Below are 22,689 nucleotides of genomic sequence, written 5' to 3'. Positions count from 1 at the left end.
TGTTATTTGCACACCTATGAAGTAGATCCATTTTTTTGGCCGTATCACACTTGTATATTAATTCGCCGAACTCGTTGTGAAGTTTAAATGAACTGTCACGTTGCATCCGAGCTGTAAAATGCAGACGTTCAGAACATTGCAACTTTGTAGCATATGACGGAGGTGGCTTTTAGCTAGATCAGACATGTCAAAGTCAAGGCCCAAAATTATCTACGGCCCCCGGGATGATATTTGATTAGTATTAGAACCGGCCCGCAGGCCACAGCCGCCTGCTGCTGTTTTGCACGCACCAATACTCTGTTCCCCACAATGCAACGGTAGCCCACAAACTCACTGCGGCGCCACAAGTGGGCCTCGGCTTCATTATTCATCAGTATTCAGTCAGGGCAGATGTCAACTTTCAGCTACCCCCCTCCCCAGTGTTGTGCCTGAACGCGTTCATATTTTGAGCGAACGTGAACTGAATGTAGGCTACTGTTTTACTACTGCCTGATGAACGTTACTGTGAACGTTTCTGGTGTCTGTGAATGGCACGCTCTTTCAGTTTAACTTCGTTGAATAGGGTACCAGATTTCTACAGAGCCTTCCACGCGAAAACCCGGCTAAAACACACCGTAAAAAGGCCTTAATATGGCAGCATCAGCAACAGGTCACCATTTGTCATTAGGTCTACTTGAACTACTCGTGGGGGCGTGGCACCACGAGTAGTTCAAGTAGACGTAGGACTTTCATGTACATGTACAAAGTCTCACTCCTTGCAAACTTCAATTCACTAATTAATAATTATTAGTGAATTACCCCAGGGTTGGAAAAATCATCCCCTGTGTGTGTGTGTGTGTGTGTGTTTTACAGTGTGTGTGTGTGTGTGTGTCGTGTGCAGGGTTCTAAATTAACACCCGCCAAATGCGGGTTAAAATTAATTTTGGCGGGTTTTAATAAAAACTTACTAGCCATTTTAATAAAAACTTACTAGCTTGATACATAAGGCTCTGTTTTCGGTCATATATCCCCCGGCAGTACTTCCAACATTTCCCATGACCACTGTGCCGTAATGCTACGTCGGCTGCACGCAGTTTGCAGTTAAACCAGCGGGAGAGACCATGGAAACGAACGGAGCGTCTACCAGAAAACACAAGGAATTAGAAGAACAAACGGAGCCAGAGCAGGGAGCATAGACTGAAAGAGGAGGGAGTTAACCAGTAAAGTAAAAAGTACCTAACACATGTACATAACACAAATGCATAATGCATTACGAAATATTAACGCAACTAACGCATTGTGTTTACCTATTTACTTTGTGGGGGGCTGATGTCATGTAACGGAGGCCGCATGAAGCAGCAAGATCGTTTATTTTATTGTCTATGGAGTTTGCTGAAGATGGAACGTGAGGAGCTTGTAGGCGAACATTTTCAGTTTTAAAAAGGTAGCCTGATCCGTTATCACCACCACCACACGCATCACGCACTGTGCATAGGGCACCAAGAGACAGAGGAGGGACCAACATTTAGCCAATAAATAGTAGCTGTACTGCAAACTGTTTTTCACTCTTGTTCGAGAAAGTATACAATGTCAACATGCACCAACAGCATGTTACATAAAGATGATACTTTTCGGGTCCTCTCTATAAAGATCCAACTTGAACATAGGCCCTATGCTACTCCATTTCATTGAGAACACGTCTGAGTGTGCAGGAGAGGGAGAGAAAACGAGTGGCAGGTTCTAGCCGGCTTGTCATTGTTGATGATAACTTAATAAAAAGGAGATATCAATTAAGATTAAACTAAATGCGGCAATGGTTGGTACAGACTGATGGGGGCAAGGATAGGAATGAAGCAGGGGATGAGGATATCGACAGAGAAATAGATAGATAGATCACAAACATGAAATGAAGTGAAGTGCACTTTCTGTGTGTATTTTGTGGTATGTATTCATGCCAACAATGTTAATACAATGACCAAATGCATTCAGTGACACTCATCTCATAAACTCATAATTCTCTTATTTTCACCGAAAAAAAAAATGGCTAATAGAAATTCTGATTGGCTAGTAACTTTAGAAAGTTACCAGCCACATTGGCTTGTGATCAAAAAAGTTAATTTAGAACCCTGGTCGTGTGTAGAATGTGTGTGTGTGTGTGTTTGTGTGTGTGCACGTGCGTGTGGGAGACCACACATATGTCAAGCTGCCATGTTAGGGTGTGGTGGTCACATGATTCCACACTGTGTACAGTAGAGGAGTGCACATGGTAACTGTAGCTTCTAGCCCTCTAAGCTCTCAAATTATCATGTAATGACACGGTCACATTTTACCACTTGCTGCCTTCCAGCTGTAGTTCAATGTATTTAGTAACTGAACACTGTCATGCATCCTCCATTATTCTCCTCGCAATTAGAAAGACTACTATGGATGTATGCGACGTTCTTCTGTTTACAGAGCTTCAACGGGCTATCATCATGGTGCCTCAATAACATGAGTGCCAATTAAATACAATTTATGCCAGCAACTTATTCAGTGGTTGAGGAATAATAAATATCAAACAAAATACATAACACCACCATCGCTTCATTGGCTTCCTCTTCCTGGTGTGACATACAACATACTGTAGCACCACAGGGAATCAGGAATATCCCAGAGCCATAGAGCTATCAGAGAGGAATGAGTAGAGTATTACAACATCTTTGGAGACATGGTTCTGAGAATTCCCAGATGGAATCTGATTGTGGCCCAAATCCGGCCCATATGCAGGCGAGATCCATTCAGGAGTCATCTGCTGCCAGAGCCCATGCCTGCAGGTCTAGTTCAAGCCTTTCAATTTGTCTTTAGAGTACACCGCCAGCTGGGACTGTGTCCTTCCCCATAAAAACAGCCTACACTGATGCAATGCACTGAAACTGTTCGGTTTCCTAGCAGTATAGATAAGAAACATGTCATTCATTACTTCATTGCAATCTGCATCTATTAATGTAGCCCTTTGGACCATGTAGGCTATTGCAGACATGTATTAATGCATTGTGACATTCAGACTTCGGTCTCTGTTACACCCTCAAAATGTGATCTGTCTGGGTTAAAGAACACAAACACACACACTATATCAGTAAATAGATTAATTTGTTCTAAGACACCATGAATCATACTCACATGTTAGATTTAAAGGTTCTACTTTTTGAGCTCTCTCTAGCTTTGAGATCAGGCATCTGAGATTAGTAAGCACTCCACTGTGTGTGTGTGTGTGTGTGTGTGTGTGAGCATGTGTGTGCACGTTTGCCTTTGTGTTTGTGTGTGTGTATGTGTGTGTTTGTGTGCGTGTGTGTGTGCATGTTTCCCAGAGCCTGCTGCTTGGAGCGCCATAATTGACTAGAATCTGCCCCATTTTCTGCACTGCTCTGTCCCAGCAGGGCTTTCACGGTTAGAGAGGGAAGAGAAATCATTACTAAGGGGTGCTGAGGGTGTTATTTAATTAAGACACCTAAAATGGCCTACCTATTCTCTTGACCAGACTTAAGCATGTGTGTTCAGACGAATGTCATAGGCTCTGTTTTGCTCAATCAGCCCCATTAAAGAGATTAGCCCTTTTATTATTGATCACTGATGTAGCCATGGCCACTCTATTTTTAGCCAAAGAACTTTGGCAACTGATGGTAGAGAAACACATTGTGTTCATCATCATCAGTGGCTCTTGAATTTCCAGTACTTTAACATACCAACATACATTTGTTTTGGATGTAATGAAACTGTTTTATCACTGTGGGTTCTTTCTTGAAGGAACTGGAGTCAATGCAGAAAGAAGCTTATTGAAATCTGGAGCCTGCCCCCACCCCCACCCCACAAACAATGTACTTTTTTCATGTTTTATTAGCAAAATAAACAGAAAACACCATGGCCGAGTTATTTTTGGTTCATATTGGCAGTGTACCAGTTGATCAGAACAGCCTGTCATTTCTTGATAAAAGTGGGAACCCAACCCTGACTGACTTGTGAGGTGGAGTTTTCCTAATAATTTGCATTAGCACATTTTGTTTTACAAGATAAACATTGTGTCAAAGTCAGCAATCTTATATTACAATAACATTGTCAGCTGTTTGATAAAGCAGTCACACTAAGTTCATATTACCTTATTAGACCACTGAGTTTCTAACATTGTATAAAACGATATAAAGCAAAAATATAATGTGTGACCTTACCATTCTGATGTAACTTGTTGACAACTTTGGCTGAATCACTCCAGAATGCGAAACTTGCCATTATGTTGAGTTGTGTAAAGCAAAGTGCAGTACAGAAAGTGAGTTGTACACAGGGTTGGGTGAGGATTATTAGATCCCCACATTGCAGATGAGGGAGAGGGTGTAGAGACGCAACTGTGTGATCACTGCACGGCCAAACCAGAAGAGTTTACCTGGATTATTCAGCTACCAGGTGACCCTGCAGGGGATCTAGGCCAGTCTCTGTACACTGCACAAATCTTGCAGATAACATCACCTGTAGCCAGCGTGACAGTGGTATTCTGTCAAGTTATCCTACCTTGTTGAAACATCCTATTAAAAACATGTATAAATCTTGTATTGCAGTTAAGCCATAATGTTGCCCCAAAGGGCCATAGAACAAGTCAGAACAGTGGCAGCACCCCTCAATTACTGTGGCAGGAGCGCGGAGCAGTCCAACCACACCTCAATCATCATCCGCACCGCCTGATGAGTTGCCATCTGCCCCCGTCAGCATGAGAACAGACCCTATGCATCATGGGTAATCCTGTTTGGACAGTGACTGCTGACCCTGTGGGTTATGCAGAACATTTTAAAGGGAGGGACATGCTTTGGAGGAGGAACAAGGAGGAACTACCACCATATTATGCTCTCACAGTAGGGTGAGGACATTTTGTTATTCTGCAGATTCATAGAGTTGGCAGAACATCTCAGTAGCCATTGTCAGTGTTGTCATTAATATCTCAGCCATATCTCATTGTTGTTGTTGTTTTTTTTATATTGTATCATTTTTGTGTCATTGAGGCTGGTAACACACCATTTGGATTTGATGATGGGGCATGTTTCAACCGATTCAGGGAAATCAATGCCCCTGCACACAATTGGATAACGAGTCAGAGCAACAAAATATGTGAATCCTGTAGGGAGAATGGTGAAAAAATCCTTCTTCTCGACAAATGCCTTAATTGCTGTTTCCTGTTGGTCTTTTAAAGTTGTATTACTTACACATAAATTGTAGGCTAAACATCAGTAATCTACTGTCTGTTTGTCAAATGCAATCATGAAAGTCCAGACCTAATGGAAGCATTCTTCAGCACACTGTTCCTAATTGTTTCTTTATTTCACCCAGTGTGTGTTTCTCCCACCGCAACAGTTACAGTGATAAATTATCTGGTAATTTGCTGTACCTACACATTTGCTGGTCTGGCCACTGAGGTTTGAAATGGATGAGGCAGTAGCCAGCTCCCCTGAAAGAGAACAGCGTGGTGTGTGTGTGTGTGTGTGTGTGTTTGTTTTTGTGTTTCTATTTGTGCAGGCGCTGGCAGGAAACCCATTATATTCCAGGTAAAACCACAGAGGTCTGAAGAATGTTTCCAAATCCAGCTGGGACAAAGGACCTCCTCGTGTTTGTGCAGACAAAAAACCCATCACATTCCAGATAAAGCTACAGAGTTCAGAAGAACATTCCTGCATCTAGCCGGAATAAAGGACTTCCCCAGCTAAAATGCATAAACAAGGATGTGCCTGTGTGTCTGTGTCTGTGTCTGTGTCTGTGTGGAAGAGGGTGATAGAGAATACAGTATGTGTAAGTTGTGCATTTTGTGTGTTTCTGTATGCTTTAAAATAAGGACCTCTTGCACTGATTCTGTCCAAGTCCTTAATGCTGAAATGACAGCATGAGACTGATGATGCCTGTGCTGCTGGATGAATCTGGCAGAACATTCTGTTGTGTCTGATGCGCAGTAATGTTTCACAAGGTTATGACTTTTCAATGCAAATCACACATTTGTAGTGTCTGTGCAGTTGCTATTACCAGCTTGGTGCTTGGCGTGCCAGACAGTTTCCTGCACAGTCAGTCTGTGGAGTCGCCAGACTATTGTCACGGCACATCAAAGCTTCGGAAGAACGCTACCGCTACTGAACTCACATACTTTCTCTTTCATTAGGTCATGAACCTGTCACTGTGTTCCGTCTGGTGTTGCCTGCAGATGGCACTGTTGAGTCACCATCTGATCCTTCCAGACTGTGAGCTAAAAAAATGCATGCACTTATGCCGCCCCTGGTGGACACTCTGGAAACTGCATAGTGAGGTGAACAGCAGGTCTTCCTGAGAACTTGAGGATGATTTCACTATCCATAAAAAGCTCCCTGCGCGACACACAGCACCCCTGCTGGACTGTTTATGAAACACGGGCAGTCAGCCACAGCACAGTAGAAAGCTCCAGCCTACCAGAGAAATAATCCAGTACTTATAAATAAGGCTTCTGCCCTGCCTCTTTTGTCTTGGGTTATGGTTATGGTTAGGTTATGGTTAGGTTGTCCTTTCTCTCACCTACATTGCTTGTGATGGCCATGACCATGTTGTAGGGGACTATAGACTATGCTAGGAGTTAAGTAGGAGAGATCATGTTAATGTGTCGCAAATATAACAACTCTGGTACTAAAGGTGGGACTAAAGGGGGGGGAAACAGACTTCTCCTGTAAAAACTAACCAGTAATGTGCGATAAAATAAAGCTTGCCATTATGTTACATTGCAATGATATTTTAGGTTATCTTTTTCCCTTATTTCACTAACTTATCAACTATTATAGAATTATTGGGAGATTTGTTACGATGTTATATCCCTTTAATATACAGTTTTTTGTTACAGTAAATGGCTGTGGAGGTAATGGATGCACAATGCTCCTCTGTGAGTATTACTGCACTGCCCTCTACTTCTCATGGACTGACAGTGATATACTGTAAATTGTGAATATGCATCTGTTATCTGTTATCTATATGCATCTGTTTATCTGATGGTTATGGCTCTGTGTGTGTGTGTGTGTGTGTGTGTGTGTGTGTGTGTGTGTGTGTGTGTGTGTGTGTGTGTGTGTGTGTGTGTGTGTGTTTCTGTTTGTGCAGGCGCTGGCAGGAAACCAGGTAAAACTGCAGAGGTCTAAAGAATGTTTTCCGAATCCAACTGAGACAAAGGACCTCCTTCCATCACATTCCAAATAAAGCCACAAAGTTCAGAAGAACAACTCGTGCATCTAGCCGGAATGAAGGACTTCCCCAGCTAAAATGCATAAACAAGGATGTGCCAGTGTGTGTGTGTGTGTGTGTGTGTGTGTGTGTGTGTGTGTGTGTGTGTGTGTGTGTCTGTGTGTGTCTGTGTCTGTGTCTGCGTCTGTCTGTGTTTGTGTGTGGAAGAGGGTGATAGAGAATATGTGTAAGTTGTGCATTTTGTGTGTTTCTGTGAGGGTATGCTTTAAAATAAGGACCTCTTGCACTGACTCTGTCCAAGTCGTTAATGCTGAAATGACAGTATGCAAATGGAGACTGATTATGCCTGTGCTGCTGGATGAATCTGGCAATTTCATCATTTTTAAATATTTTATCCTTACAGTAGTTTTTGTTAAATGGCTGTGGAGGTAATGGATGCACAATGCTCCTCTGTGAGTATTACTGCACTGCCTCCTACTTCTCCTGAACTGACAGTGATATAAATGTGTATATGCATATCTGTTTATCTGATGATTATGCGCTCTCTCTCTCTCTCTCTCTCTTCTCTCTCTCTCTCTCTCGCTCTCTCTCGCTGTGTGTGTGTCTGTGTGTGTGTGTCTGTGTGTGTGTGTCTGTGTATGTTTCGAGGTGGCCATATTTCACAACACAAACAGCGCGCCCGGCATTCCCACAAAGACATCAGGTTTTGTGGAGTTCCAGATGGTGTCTGTTCTAGTCTCCATCCAGGACTCCATCCACCCAGCTGGTACAACAGGAGCCATAATATCTGAGGGGGGAGAGAGAGAGAGAGAGAGAGAGAAAGAAAGAGAGAAAGAGAGGAGAGAGAATGGTAAAGGGAGAAGAAAAGAGTGATGCAGGGAGTCGAGAGAGAGAGAGAAAGAGAGAGAGAGAGAGAAAGAAATAAAGAGAGGAGAGAGAATGGTAAAGGGAGAAGAAAAGAGTGATGCAGGGAGTCGAGAGAGAGAGAAAGAGAGAGAGAGAGAGAAAGAAATAAAGAGAGGAGAGAAAATGGTAAAGGGAGAAGAAAAGAGTGATGCATGGAGTCGAGAGAGAGAAAGAGAGAGAGAGAGAGAAAGAAATAAAGAGAGGAGAGAGAATGGTAAAGGGAGAAGAAAAGAGTGATGCAGGGAGTCGAGAGAGAGAGAAAGAGAGAGAGAGAGAGAAAGAAATAAAGAGAGGAGAGAGAATGGTAAAGGAGAAGAAAAGAGAGGATGGGAGTCGAGAGAGAGAGAAGAGAGAGAGAGAGAAAGAAATAAAAGAGAGGAGAGAGAATGGTAAAGGAGAAGAAAAGAGGATGCAGGGAGTCGAGAGAGAGAGAGAGAGAGAGAGAGAGAAAGAAATAAAGAGAGGAGAGAGAATGGTAAAGGGAGAAGAAAAGAGTGATGCAGGGAGTCGAGAGAGAGAGAGCTACAGAGTTAGTGAAAAGAGAAAAGAGAGGGAAAGTACAGGTGGAAGGGGGAGGGGACAGGGTTGGAAGGAAATAAAAGATGGAAGGAAAGAGACAGAAGGATAGGAGGGAGAGGGAAGTGACCGAATTAAAGGAGAAGGAAGAAGAGAGAGGGAGAGAAGCAGAAGGAAGAGAAAGAGGAGAGATGGAGAAGGGAGAGAAAGAGGAGAGATGGAGAAGGGAGAGCGAGAGGAGAGATGGAGAAGGGAGAGCGAGAGGAGAGATGGAGAAGGAAGAGAAAGAGGAGAGATGGAGAAGGGAGAGAAAGAGGAGAGATGGAGAAGGGAGAGCGAGGGGGGGCTCTGTTCTCTGTCTGGACTCAGAGGCTTCCCTCTCTCCACATCTTTAAATGGGCTTCTGTGAATTATTCATGAAGATAAAGACCCACTCCGCAAGTGTGTCACAGCCACCCACCGACCGACCGGCACACACACACACACACACATACACCCCCCCCCCCCCCACACACACACACACACACAAACACATACCACTCTCTTCCTCTGCCATCTTTCCCTCTCGATAGAAAACCATCATACACAGCACACAAACACACCATACACAGCACAGCTCCACCTGCCATTCTGACTGTGCTCAGGTACACTGCTTTACTGTACAGCATATCCTGCTACCTATTGGAAACTCTCATCAAGCTGCCAGAGGAACTGTTGTTTTTATATTATCTCCAAACAACATGCAGAGAGGGAGATGAAGAGAGAGAGGGGGATATGGGGGAGGGGAGGAAGGAGAAAGGCGTGCTCAAGCTCATGATGAAATATTAACTCCAACGGGATATTTTAAGACATCCTTTCTCTTGGTATGAAGAAATGGTGCCGCAGCTTTTCCATCTCCAGCTCATACACCAGTTCAGCAGACCCTGTGAGGAGAGAGCCGTCTTCACCAGAGAGTCCTGGAGCATGCACACACACACACACACACACACACACACCAGCTGCTGCTGGCCAATGGGGTGTGGTGGCCTTTAGAAGGAATAAAAGAATGAATTAATGTTAAAAAAAGGAATGTCTGTGTTGTGGGAAACACTGCATCTGATGTGGACTCAGCCTCTGTGCTCCGAACGTCTCTCTCTCTCTCTCTCTCTCTCTCTCTCTCATGCTCTTTGTGTGAGTGTGTGTGTGCATCCACAGAAGCAATTCGCTTTAGACCAAAACATCCCAAATGGAAATAATATAAGTAATAATAATAAAAACATTTTCCACCAAATCAAGATGTTCTCTATCAAATCTATGCTACCATCTTTCTTTGCTATCTATATGTTTAACACACATATAGTTTAGCATTACTAGCAGCACTACTGTGCTTTTGCTAAGCAATGTGAAGGGCGCAGTGCGTTATTGTTGGGGCTGGACTGGGTGCTGTGAGATACATGATGACACGTACTATATACGTGCTCAGCATGTCACACAGCTCGTGCATACTGATGGGGGCTTTATGAGGGAGCACAGATCCTTTACAGACGCAGGCTCAATATCACACACACACACACACACACACACACACCACCACCACACACACACACAAACACTCTCTCTCACACACACACACACCACACCACACACACACACACACACACACAAACACTCTCTCTCTCACACAGACACACACACAAACATACACGCACACACATTTTTCTCTCTCCTTCACTGAATCTTTCTCTTGTCCCATGAATTCCATCCCAAGCTTTTTTGAAATGCCTGGAATTTTAGATTGCAGTCACCTCATTTGTCCATTCTGCTGTGGAAACCTCACTCATGTATTGTGCATGCGCAGGTGGAAAAGTTAATCAATGACCTCTAGGGGGCCTCAGTGTTCACCTTTCCATAGCCCTTAAAACAAGCAATTTAGAGGAACAGTCAGAAGAAGCATCTTGTACTCTGGCACAGTCAACTCCATTGAACATGTGTTATTGTCTTCAAGACTAAGCCCTACAGTACTTTCCTATATGCAACAGATCTGTTCATTGCAGATTTGATACTTAGATGCAAAAGCTAAAGTCATGTTGTTATCAATCCCAGAACATGAATGTATGAGTTTGATTCATATCATACATCTCTTCAACAAGGTGTGAACATACTTAACATTAAAGCGGATTTGCATTTCATTGTAGTACAAAGACACACACAAACACACATCTGCCACAAACTTGGCCCTCTGCATCTCTAGAGTCCAGTTCATAAACAGCTACAAGATCATGGCAGCAGGGTCCGGTCCCAATGGGCCTCCAGCTTAATTACACTGAAAGCTGGTAACCTGTGTGTGTGTGTGTGTGTGTGTGTGTGTGTGTGTGTGTGTGTGTGTGTGTGTGTGTGTGTGTGTGTGTGTGTGTGTGTGTGTGTGTGTGTGTGTGTGTGTGTGTGGTGACACAGAGCTAATAGGTGTCATAGGTCCACTCTGGCTAATCACTCTCAGGCCCCCGGGCTCAGTGCTGGTGTGATAGCATGGCCCAGGACTGACTGGCCCCTGAGGTCAGTGTTTATACCGCACAGAGCTGGATGGGGTGGCAGCCAAGCTGCACTCCACTGTCTCAGGGGGGATTGCCTGCCACTTATAAAGCTTTGAATGTAAGCCTTCCCCCGTTACACATTCACACACACAACACACACACACACACACACACACATATGCTTATGCACCCACAAATTTCAGAAATAGTACGCATCCATCCAAGACACTTGCACATATAAATACATGCCCCCAACACACACACACACTAACACACACACACTCACTCACTCACTTTCCCTCCTAAATGATTTTCTGTCAGCAGCCCATGCCCATACTCAGGCTCAGGAGAGAAATTCATCAGCGAATAGGGTACACAAAGAGCACCGGGCTCTAAGATACAAACACACACACACAAACACACACACACACACACACACACGCACACACACACACACACACATCCTTTGACCAGTGAAGTGACCAGTGTCCAGTCCTGGGTGAGACTGTGGGTAAGCAGGAGAGTGGCTTGGGGATGGAGAGGAGAACAGATCCATTACCCAGGTCTCTGATTAAGATTAAGAGATTAAGATTTAGATTAAGATTTAATCTTTGTCACTGTGGGTCTCATCTATGTATCACTGACATGTTTATGTCTAGTCTTTCTCTCTCTGATCTCTCTCTTTTCTTTCACATCCCTCTTTTTTTCACATACCTTTCCCTCCCCCATTGTCCCCCTCTCAAGATTGTTATCTCTCTATGTCCCACTTTCTCTCTCTCTCTCAAGATTGTTATCTCTCTCTATGTCCCACTCTCTTTCTCTCTCTCTCTCTCTCTCTTTCTCTCCTTCTCTGTCACCCATCCTTCCCTTTTCAATGGGGATCCTATTAATAGAACACTCTGTTCTCTCTCTCTCTCTGTTGCTCTCTGTCTGCTGTTCTTGAGCAGGAGGAGGGGCAGGAAGGGAAGAGAGAGGAGAAATCAAAGGCACTCTTCTGCACAAGCCGTCCTTGCCCATCTCAGTCTCCTCTCTGTCTGTCCATCCATCCCATACACACAACAACACACACACACACACACACACACACACACACACACACACACACACACACACACACACACACACACACACACACACACACATACACACACACACACACACACACACACACACACACACACACACACACACACATACACACACACACACACACAGTCCTAGTCCATCTCAGTCTCCTCTCTGTCTGTCCATCCATCCCATACTCACACACATACACACACACACACACACACACACACACACATACACATACACACACACACACATACACACATACACACACACACACACACACACACACACACACACACACACACACACACAGTCCTAGTCCATCTCAGTCTCCTCTCTGTCTGTCCATCCATCCCATACACACACACACACACACACACACACACACACACAGTCCTTGCCCATCTCAGTCTCCTCTCTGTCTGTCCATCCATCCCATACACACACACATACACACACTCACACACACACACACACATACACACACACACACAGTCCTAGTCCATCTCAGTCTCCAGCTCCTCTCTCATCTCTCTCTAAGTGTGTGTAAGTGAGAGAGGAGAGAGCTAATAATACCAGCGGATAGGCAGACAGCCAGGCTGTTTGAAAGTGTATCCACGTGTCCAAGCCACACCCACCCCACAGCTCACCTAATTATATCCCCCCAGGCTCAGCTTGCCTCCTGGGTTCGTCCTGTCTGGTTCTGATACTCTCTCTCTCTCTCTCTCTCTCTCTCTCTCTCTCTCTCTCTCTCTCTCTCTCTCTCTCTCTCTCTCTCTCTCTAACACACACACACACAGGCACACTGAGGTTCAAGTAGTGATGCTCAGGTGCTACAGGGGACCTTCAATTCTGAACACACACACACACACACACAAACGCAGCATTGACAAGAACACAGCTTGGAGTAGGAAATAAAAAAACAACACAGAGACAAATTTCATTATTACTCTTAATCATCTTCATTATTAATATGTTCTTCTTTTTTCTCTTTTCCATTAAGCCAGTTTTGATAATATGGAATTGATTTTCTGTCCAAAGACTGTCCTCTTGTTGAACTGGTAAAGTGCATCTCATATTTTCACATGTTTGCAACAAACAGTAGCTTCTTGTCTTTCCCATTCTCCAGTGTAGTTAACTTATCATACATTTTAACTGTCACATAAAAAAAAGAAAATGTCAGCTTTGAAGAGGTGGTGATGGTACTGACTGCGTCATGGGCAGTGGTTGATTTGTGTGTGTGTGTGTGTGTGTGTGTGTGTGTGTGTGTCTGTGTGTGTCTGTGTGTGTATGTGTGTGTGTTGACTTGAGCTACATGTTTTGGGAGTGTCACAGCTGGCTATAGATCAGCAGAGAAAACACACATGCCCGGGTGTACGTCCACAGACGCACACATGCACACATTGCTTTCTTTTCTTTTTTTTTTTTTTTTTGGATTGCATAATCTATGTCCAGTTTGTGGTTAGCGGTGGAGGTGGTGGACGCTCACTGGGCAGTACGGTGTGCAGGAGTTTGGAGATTGAAGCCTCCTCTTCCTGTCCCTTTGGCTTTCACCACCGCTACAGTCAGATGCTGTTCCTGTGGCTCTCTTGATGAAATAACAACAACAGCAATAGCAGCAGCAGCAGCAACAACAACACGCTACAGTATATGGCAGGCCGTTAGCCAGAAACCACACGTATGCACATATCTACGGCGGTAGCGGAAAACTCCAGACAACACTCGATTAACGCGTCTCTGTCAACGCCGCTGGGGCAGTCTGTGTGGAGGCTGCCAGGCATCCTTCATTGCCAAAGATGAGGCATGATCACGGGACGCTGGGTGAGGAACAGAGGCCAACTTTTGGCCAGTTTGGGCCCACGGACTGGGCCAGACTCCTCTCCGAAATTAGCCTCTACATGAGAAAGCACTGAGAACATTCAATGAATCAGCAAAACCATAAAAAGTAACTCAAATAAAAGACAAAACAAAAAACAAATGAGCATTTGAGACTTGTGTACAGCAACAGGCTCGGTAATGGCAGTGACCTACAACTGTTTCCAGGCTCTAGGGGTGAAATCTTTAAACAGTGGGGAGATCCAAGGCTACAAAAAGAGGAGCCAGCTGGTTAGCTGACTAGCTACTGTAGCTAGTGTGTGACTGACAAAGCACTACGTGAAACTCCTGCTTGTATTTGGTGACCTCTTCTTGTGGAGACAGAGGTATATTCCTACAGGTTCGATGGTGAAGGCAGGTGCTTACAATTTCAACACCACAGGACCATTCTCAGGAAGCACACACAGTGATTACAAAAAAAGATGTATGCATCACCTGTGCTCAATGATGCTTTGGGTCAAAGCATCCGCTAAGTGAACTGGTGTAAATGACATGAAACAGCTGCAGATATATACACGTCTGCAGTATGTGTGTGTATGTGTGCGTGTGTGTGTGGATGTGTGTGTTTGTGTGTGTTTGTGTGTGAATGTGTGTGTTTGTGTGTGCATGTGTGTGTGTGTGTGTGTATGTGTGGGTGTGTTTGTGTGTGTTTGTGTGTGCATGTGTGCGTGTGAGCATGCGTGTGTATGTGTGTGTGTTTGTGTGTGTGTGTGTGTGTGTGTGAGCATGTGTATTTGTATGTGCGCTAAAATGATACATCTCTCATGTACCGCCCCCATCAGCATGCATAGACATAAACTTCTCTGGTTCCCCTTGCCAAAGTACATTAATGGCCTTGCATCTTCTTAAACCAGATATCACACACACAAACACACTCTCACTGTCCCTGGCTTTCTCTCTATCTCACACAAACACACTTACATACCTTTGCACACATTATTCATTATGCGCTCACACTTTTTCATGCCAGCGTCGAAACCATGAATAAATAAACGATTATGCACAACTTCATAAGAACAGGGCCTGAGGCATGAGTGGGCTTTGTGATGGTGCTTGGATCCTTCACCCCATGGCACAAGTTAAGACCTGATGGCAGTAGAGATTGCCTCGGATAGGAAGCCATCTTGCTTGGGTCCTGCCTTTCCCTGTGCCACCCCTCAGAGGGCAAAACAAAGCCTGGTATGTGTGCGCTGGCATCAAAGCCTGCTGTACACTAGCATCAAACCTGCCATTGGGGCTAGTGGAGGGTAACATCATTTTATCTGCACCTTCTGGAGCTCCACACGAACACCACTCTACTAATTAAAATAGCTGTTGAGTGATTCTTACACATTAACAACGGTAAGTTTCTTACACAAATGCAAGATAACAAGCCCAGAGGCTGCTTTCTTGAGTGCCATGCCTTTGTGTACATCGGCAATGAATGGCAGAGATTGCTTCTAAGACTACAGGAGATTTAATTAACGTATTCTCTTATTCTGCAGTATAATGACACAAAATTAGGCTACAGGACTTCCACACCAGCACCACAACATTAGAGAACTCTCTGATGACCATAGCCAGAACCATGATAATCTCAGTCTGCCACAAGCATGACAGCATCTAACAAATGACTGGTCTCTGATGATGAGAACTATAACCATAAGAATCTCAATCTCAATGCTCAGTCTCGGTTTAACCACCGCAGCTACAGCATCTAAGAGCTTCCGATGTCCACTCTCCCAAGGCAGATGGATTTGCAGGAGACCTCATAAATCAATCAGTTCAAAACTACTACTAAGACTGTCCTGCCTTTTTCACATTCATGAGAATTTAAGAGCTCATGGTATGGACTTGGTCTGAGCTTAGTGTCCAGAAACATGTTATTTATTTCCTAAATTGTGACTACGTCTGGAACTAGTCTGGTTCTAGTCTTGTTCTAGTTTGGTTCTAGTCTGCCACAGACAAGACCCGGAGTAGTTCCAGAGACAGCTGGACAACCCAGCAGAACCCGTGGGTCTGTAAGAGGCCATCAGAGCTTGCTGTGTGAATGTTGATCGTGCCCTTTCCCAATCACTTCATTGACTTCTCTGTCTTTCTCTTTCACCTTCTATTGCTCTTTTTCAGACTAAAGGCCCATTCACACCAAGAACGATAACGATAATGATAGCTATAAATAAATATCGTTCTCGTTAATATGAATGACGACGTTCACACATAAACTATAACTATAACGACATGAAGAACTATATCGTTGGGGATCACTTTCAGAGCGATTTTCAGAACGATAAAAAGCTAATAGCCAATCAGAACCCATTGAATTTTCACCGTCACATTCATTAACACAAGGAGAGACTTTGTTTATCGTTGTTCAGTGTGAACGCTTTTATCGTTATGGTTATAGTTATCGTTATCGTTATCGTTATAGTTATCGTTATCGTTATCGTTATCGTTATCGTTCTTGGTGTGAATAGGCCTTAACCCTTACTTTAAAGGACGAAATCTGTGTGTTGGCCTTTGCCTGCCAGCTGTATTGCCTTTAGAACACACCCTGACATGGGCAGCTGTAGTCATGTTTGAAATTACTAATTACTTACATTGCACATTGTATTGTATTGTATTGTATTATCCAGATAAAATTATATGCATATATATATAGAGAGATCGAGGAGATAAATATATTTAGCATATTTAGCTATCTATCGCCGTGTTTTGTTTGGACTGAACTGAAATACATGCCACTAGGAATGTTTTGAGGTCATGCAATACTAGAGTAATAGAATAAAAATATTTTTTTTTTCTTCTTTTTCACTCTCTCTTCGTTATGTTTTTGTTATTTAAAAGGCAGTTGACAGGAAGCATCATTTTTAAACACGTTCCTCCACAGTTGTCCTTACTGCTGAGTCCACGACAGCTTAGATGAAATTAATAAGATACACTACAATATGTGAATAGAAAAATAATCTCATATTAATGCTACAACTATGGGCAGGCTAACAATTCACTAGGAATACTTACAGTATCAACTACAGTGTGGCTTGTTTCAGCTGAAATGTCTCTTGAATATCAATAAATTTGTCTATCTCTGCAGTGGCTTACAGAAACGATTGCACTAGTCTATATGGAATGCTTTTGTCCTTCTTATGGAAGTGGAATGTACTGTAAAATGGAAGACGTCGACCAACAGTGTTAGTGAGTAGAAGAAAAAGGATATTTTCCCTCTCATTGGACAGTTTAGCCGCATGAACTTACTCAGATGCATACAACATGGGACAGAGAGGCAAGCAAGCCAAGCTGCGAAAAACAAAAGATCTCTAAAACATTGCCAACTGACTAGGAGACATGTCAGAGCTATAAAAGCCCAGGTGATTGCCCTGTCCAGACGTAACTTACTAAGTAAGGGATGGCGAAACACACTAAGCACTAAGAGACATTCAATCTGTCTTTGAAAGCTCTAAAGCAACATTGGTGAGGGGAATACAAGCTGGAAGGGTCTGTCCACGTGATCAGTCCCTGTCCAGCCACTTAAGACAACAGCTAGGGTGAAGTGCGTGGAGGTGGGGGTTAGGTTAGGGGAGTTAGTAAGGAGCATTAAGGAGCATTCAGTCTGATACCTGATACTGCCACATAGTGAGAATAAAAATGTGCAAAAACTCTCCATTATGACAATAGCGGCACTGACAAGCATTATTCTTTTCACCATGTGGGCTGCCATCATTCTTTCGGTGATTTCTCTGACTGTGGTGAGGTGCGCAGTGACTACTTAGCTCTCTGCTGCATCAGAGCAGAGGCTTTTTTTAAACGTCTCTTACACTGAAAACAAAGTGTCAGGATTTGCTCCCAAATGGCTTCTTTTTTCTTTTCTTTTTTTCTGAGCAGCATGGACACACAGCATCACACTCTGTGGGACAGAGATGGTGTGTGTGTGTGTGTTTGTGTGTGTGTGTTTGTGTGTGAGACTGTGAGTGTGTGTGTGTGTGTGAGTGTGTGTGTGTGTGAGAGAGAGAGAGAGAGAGAGAGAGAGAGAGAGAAAGAGAGAGAGAGAGAGATCACTGCGCTTTTGTTTGTCTGAGATTAAAACGTCCCTCACAGCAGTCTGTCCTCGGCGTTTGCAATACAGCTTGGCTATGTTTCTTACGCGGGACATGGTGAGATGAGCAGCCATACACACAAAGCTAATCCATGCAGACACTAAATATTTGGGTTTTTGGATAAGGGACTTGACTGGCGCTAAGTACTAGCAGGGAGAGTGGTGAGAAGAAAACAGATGGTTTACTATAGGGAACTTTAGGGAGACCGGGCACATATTGTCCCTCGACTGAAACACAGAGGTGTCTACTACACCTGTTTCTCAACAGTGTACGGCCCTCCATTGCCTTCGAGAAACAGGAAGGCCGATGCTTAACTTCCTTTTTGGTGTCCCATGCCCCTACTCCCAACCCGGCGGGGAAATTTCCAGAAGCCTATACATCCGTGAGCATTTTCTTGATGTTGACATAGTTTGTGTTTGCAAGTGTGCAGTTGGCCTTCATGATGTTCTCGTCCTGGAAGTCTTCGTTGCTGTTGTTGACGCCTTCCTGGATCTCCATGTAGTCGGACTTGCTGATGGTGGAGCCACTGCGGCTCCTCTTCAGCTCCTCGTTGGACTCGGCCTTGGGCACGTTCACCTGCAGGTACTGCGCCTGCTCCTCGCCCTCCGTCTCGCGGTGGTAGAAGTAGTTGAAATTGGAGACGATGACGGGCACGGGCAGGGCGATGGTAAGCACGCCAGCGATGGCGCATAGCGAACCCACGATCTTGCCGCCGATGGTGGTCGGCGTCATGTCGCCATAGCCGACAGTCGTCATGGTGACCACGGCCCACCAAAAGGCGTCGGGGATGCTGTAGAACTGCGACTCGGGCTCGTCGGCCTCGGCGAAGTAAACAGCGCTGGAGAAGAGGATGACTCCGATGAAGAGGAAGAAGATGAGCAGGCCCAGCTCCCTCATGCTGGCCTTCAGGGTCTGACCCAGGATCTGGAGTCCCTTGGAGTGCCGCGACAGCTTGAAGATACGGAAGACCCTCACCAGGCGGATGACCCTCAGGATGGCCAAGGACATGGCCTGCTGACCCTGCTGCCCGTCTCCCTCGGCCTTCTCCGCCAGCTCCGTGCCCAGGGTGATGAAGTACGGGATGATGGCCACCACGTCGATCATGTTCATGATGTTGACGAAGAAACTGGCCTTGCTGGGACAGGCAAAGAAGCGCACCAGGAACTCGAAGGAGAACCAGATGATGCAGAGCGTCTCCAGGATGAAGAAGGGGTCAGTGAAGTAGGTGGAGGTGTAGCTGGTGGTGCTGTTGGAGTAGGGGTTGTGGGTCTTGTGCATGTCCTCGTCGTCGCTGCGGAAGATGGGCAGCGTCTCCAGGCAGAAGCTGACAATGGAGATGAGGATGACCATGACGGAGATGATGGCGATGATGCGGGCAGGCCCCGAGCTCTCGGGATACTCGAACAGCAGCCATACCTGCCTCTGGAACTCATTGTCGGGCAGAGGCCTCTCCTCTTCCTTTATGAAGCCCTCATCCTCTCGGAAAATTTCGATGGCCTCGTCACCGAGCTCGTAAAAGCGGATCTCTTCAGAGAAGACGTCCAGGGTGACGTTGACCGGCCGCCGGAGCCTCCCGCCAGACTGGTAGTAGTACAGGATGGCGTCAAAGCTGGGCCGGTTGCGGTCGAAGAAGTACTCGTTCCTCAGCGGGTCGAAGTAGCGCATGCGCTTCTTGGGGTCTCCCAGCAGGGTCTCTGGGAACTGCGAGAGTGTCTTGAGCTGCGTCTCGAAGCGCAGGCCCGACACGTTAATGACGACACGCTCGCAGCACTCGTGGTCCGCCTCCGGGTCATAGTCCTGTGGGTGGCCCGGCTGGGCAGCTGCCTCGTCCGTCGGGTCACCCCCGGCAACAGTCATTCTGCAGGGGTGTGAGGCCTGCACCTTTCAAGCGAGCCGGGCGCCGCAGCCTGGCAAAGTCCAGACACGGGCGGGGACCAGGGGTGGGGGGGGGGGGGGCTGTAGTGGGGCAGGACAGGGGAGGCTGGTGAGGGAGGGGGCTCAACACCGTAGAGAGCTGAGGGCCACAGGATGTCACCGAGAGAAACCCTGTCAAGACGGAACAGACAGAGGGAACCTTAACAGCCATGCTAGAATCATCAACAGACATCACAAGCACTAACACACAGCATCATTTAATCCCATTAACAAAGCAGCCTTCTGTTTAATTACTTATTCAGAAGGAGAAGAAGTAATCATCTGTTCCTATTTCATTCTGCATAAACAGGAAAAATAACAAAGGTGTAGTTGAGATGAAAGATGTCATTTTGGGGCCGCAGTAATGATCTTTTGTGACTGTTCATGTGAGCAGCACTGTCAGACTGAGGGATTGTTTCTGACTTTGGGGTCATTCGTCCTTCTCTGTATTGGGCTGCATCTATTCACATAATACAGTGCGGTCATGCAGGCACTCCGGCTATGCAGCAGGCATAAATCTCTCTAAGATCTTCTCATAGCCCACACATCAACACTGCACTGCTATACTTGCTTGCCTCTTCTCACTGTGTGCACTTAGTTATTACTTAATTGTTCCAGATAAAGTCACTCATTATCCACAACCCCCCCCCTCTCTCTCTTTCTCCCTTTCTCTCTCACAAACATGCACACAGTTACTTATACTCATTCAATTTAGCCTTTTTTGTTGGAATGCCACTCAAATGGCAACAGCCTTTGAAATATTCAGCACCATGAGATAAAATATTAAAGGGTAGAGAAACAGATTTCAATGCCATTATTAAGTGGAAAGTTGTTGTCCCACCATCTCTTTACACCACTATCTATCTATCTATCTATATCACAAATGCAATTGGCTTACCACTGCAATACATTCAATACAGATACATATTAAAGTATTCTATTTGTATTTTGATGAGATTAGACAGAAATGTTTTTCTACACAAAAAAAATCTTCCTGCAATTTCACAGTAAACTTCATCTAATGTAACGAGACCAAATCAATAATGCAATCTAGTTTGGCGCCCAGACATACTCTACCTGCAAATAAACTTCTTTATCAAAGCCACGCCACCTGGCCACGACGGGACGCAGGACCGGTGCCAAATAGAGAAATAACCTCCAGTGGCGACGAAGGTGTCCTCCAGGAACTCATATGGAAAATTATCCCAAAATATGTGTATACATTCCCAGTTTTCAAGTCCTGGGGCGTTCTGCAGCAGCGGCGACGGCTACCAGCGCACCGGGAGCATGATCTGATCTGGGCAGAGGAGGAGGAGGGGAAGAGAACGGTACAGTGCGGGTGTGTCCTCGCCTCCCCCCCACGCTTCGCGCTCGGTCTCTACAGCAGGTTGTCGTGGGAAGACAGGAACAATTCGGTGACGTGGCTTCTAAACCAAAGTAGCAATGAGCACCTCTAATATCCAACAGTGCAAGAATCAACAGAAGTGTTCATATCCATCGGCATTTTATTGACCATACTGACGCCTGCAAGTAACGACATAAAACACAGCAATGTTATAATTCTGATATGATTTACAGCGGCCATAGAGAAGTAAACATTAAGGAGTGACTTTATTTATAGGAAAAGGGGTTTATTTGCATTTTGACAACCTAAGCATAATTTCAAAGGGGATTATCATTCTGTTGAATGAAACATTGCCGCGAAATTCATCACACAGTCAGAATTTTCGTTACAAAAGAAATATTTTGATCAGATTAAATTGTGTTTTTCAGGTATGGTGAATAATCGGGTACATCTCCCCGCCCAGCTCGCTGAAAAGAGTCGTGTTTATCGTGTTGCTTTACCATCTGAAGTTCAAAGCCAAAGCGCTGCAGGTTAGGCTACCTAACCAACAGCAGGTTGCCATGCACATGCAAAGCCCGTGAGAGCCGGCAGTGGCCAATTGTATACCCCATGCGCAAACATGTCTAGTCACTCTAAACAGATTTATACACTCAATTGAATGACATGCATCAAAAATCACCATCGTTTGGGAACACAAATGATGCTTGGGGTTCTTCTGCCGCTGTATCCGCCCCTATTGCCGCTGCCCACCGGTCTCGCGCACCGATAATTGGATGCAAGACGCAGCAGACCACCTAAATGCAGCAGCCTATGTCCCTCAGGTTCAATCGCTCTCCGATAGCTTTATTCTAACAGCTAATAGTAATTAGTCGGCTAGTTAACGCGTTAAACCCAGATCTGCAGTTAAGCAACGCTGTGCATACAAAAAGACTCTGGTGCGGACGACTGGGCTGGGACACACGCACCAGACTACACCACTCCTTACTTTTTCCGCAGCATGGGCAATTTAAAGGGAAAGGATCGCAGGCGTGAGTGGAGAGTATCGGCGACCTACTTTAATAGGGGTTTCATCTTTTGGAGAGGCAGAAGACCATACGTAATACATCTTCCACTTCTAATTTGCAGGATTTGTTAAAAGAACATAGTTAAAAGAAGTTGTTAAAAGTTCTTTTAATTGTGTGTAGTGACGGCATTTGTCTGATAAAAGAGAAAGCACACCTAAGCATTTCAGAGTATTTTAGCATGCTCACTGAATAGTAAATAATCTATTGAAGACTGCCACTTCTGGAGGGATTCTGCA

At 45.0% G+C, this 22,689-nt stretch overlaps 1 protein-coding gene and 1 long non-coding RNA gene across 2 annotated transcripts; both read right to left on the bottom strand.

Annotated features, from left to right (window-relative positions):
* Positions 1 to 16,396: 16,396 nt before the first annotated feature.
* Positions 16,397 to 20,057, bottom strand: LOC125302579 (potassium voltage-gated channel subfamily A member 2). Its single transcript, XM_048255847.1, has one exon. It carries the CDS (start codon positions 19,985 to 19,987, stop codon positions 18,503 to 18,505), a length of 1,485 nt encoding a protein of 494 aa, XP_048111804.1. The 5' UTR covers positions 19,988 to 20,057; the 3' UTR covers positions 16,397 to 18,502.
* A 28-nt stretch (positions 20,058 to 20,085) lies between these two features.
* On the bottom strand, positions 20,086 to 22,353 carry LOC125302580. Its single transcript, XR_007194929.1, has 3 exons — positions 22,069 to 22,353; positions 21,122 to 21,568; positions 20,086 to 20,176 (listed from the first exon to the last, which is right to left on the bottom strand). It is a non-coding gene; the product is annotated as an uncharacterized LOC125302580 (long non-coding RNA).
* Positions 22,354 to 22,689: the final 336 nt, after the last annotated feature.

This window comes from Alosa alosa, chromosome 10 (genome assembly GCF_017589495.1).
Source record: "Alosa alosa isolate M-15738 ecotype Scorff River chromosome 10, AALO_Geno_1.1, whole genome shotgun sequence".
NCBI classification, from domain to species: domain Eukaryota; kingdom Metazoa; phylum Chordata; class Actinopteri; order Clupeiformes; family Clupeidae; genus Alosa; species Alosa alosa.
The sequence above is the reverse complement of the archived record's forward strand: the minus strand, read 5'-3'. Positions and strand labels throughout refer to the sequence as shown.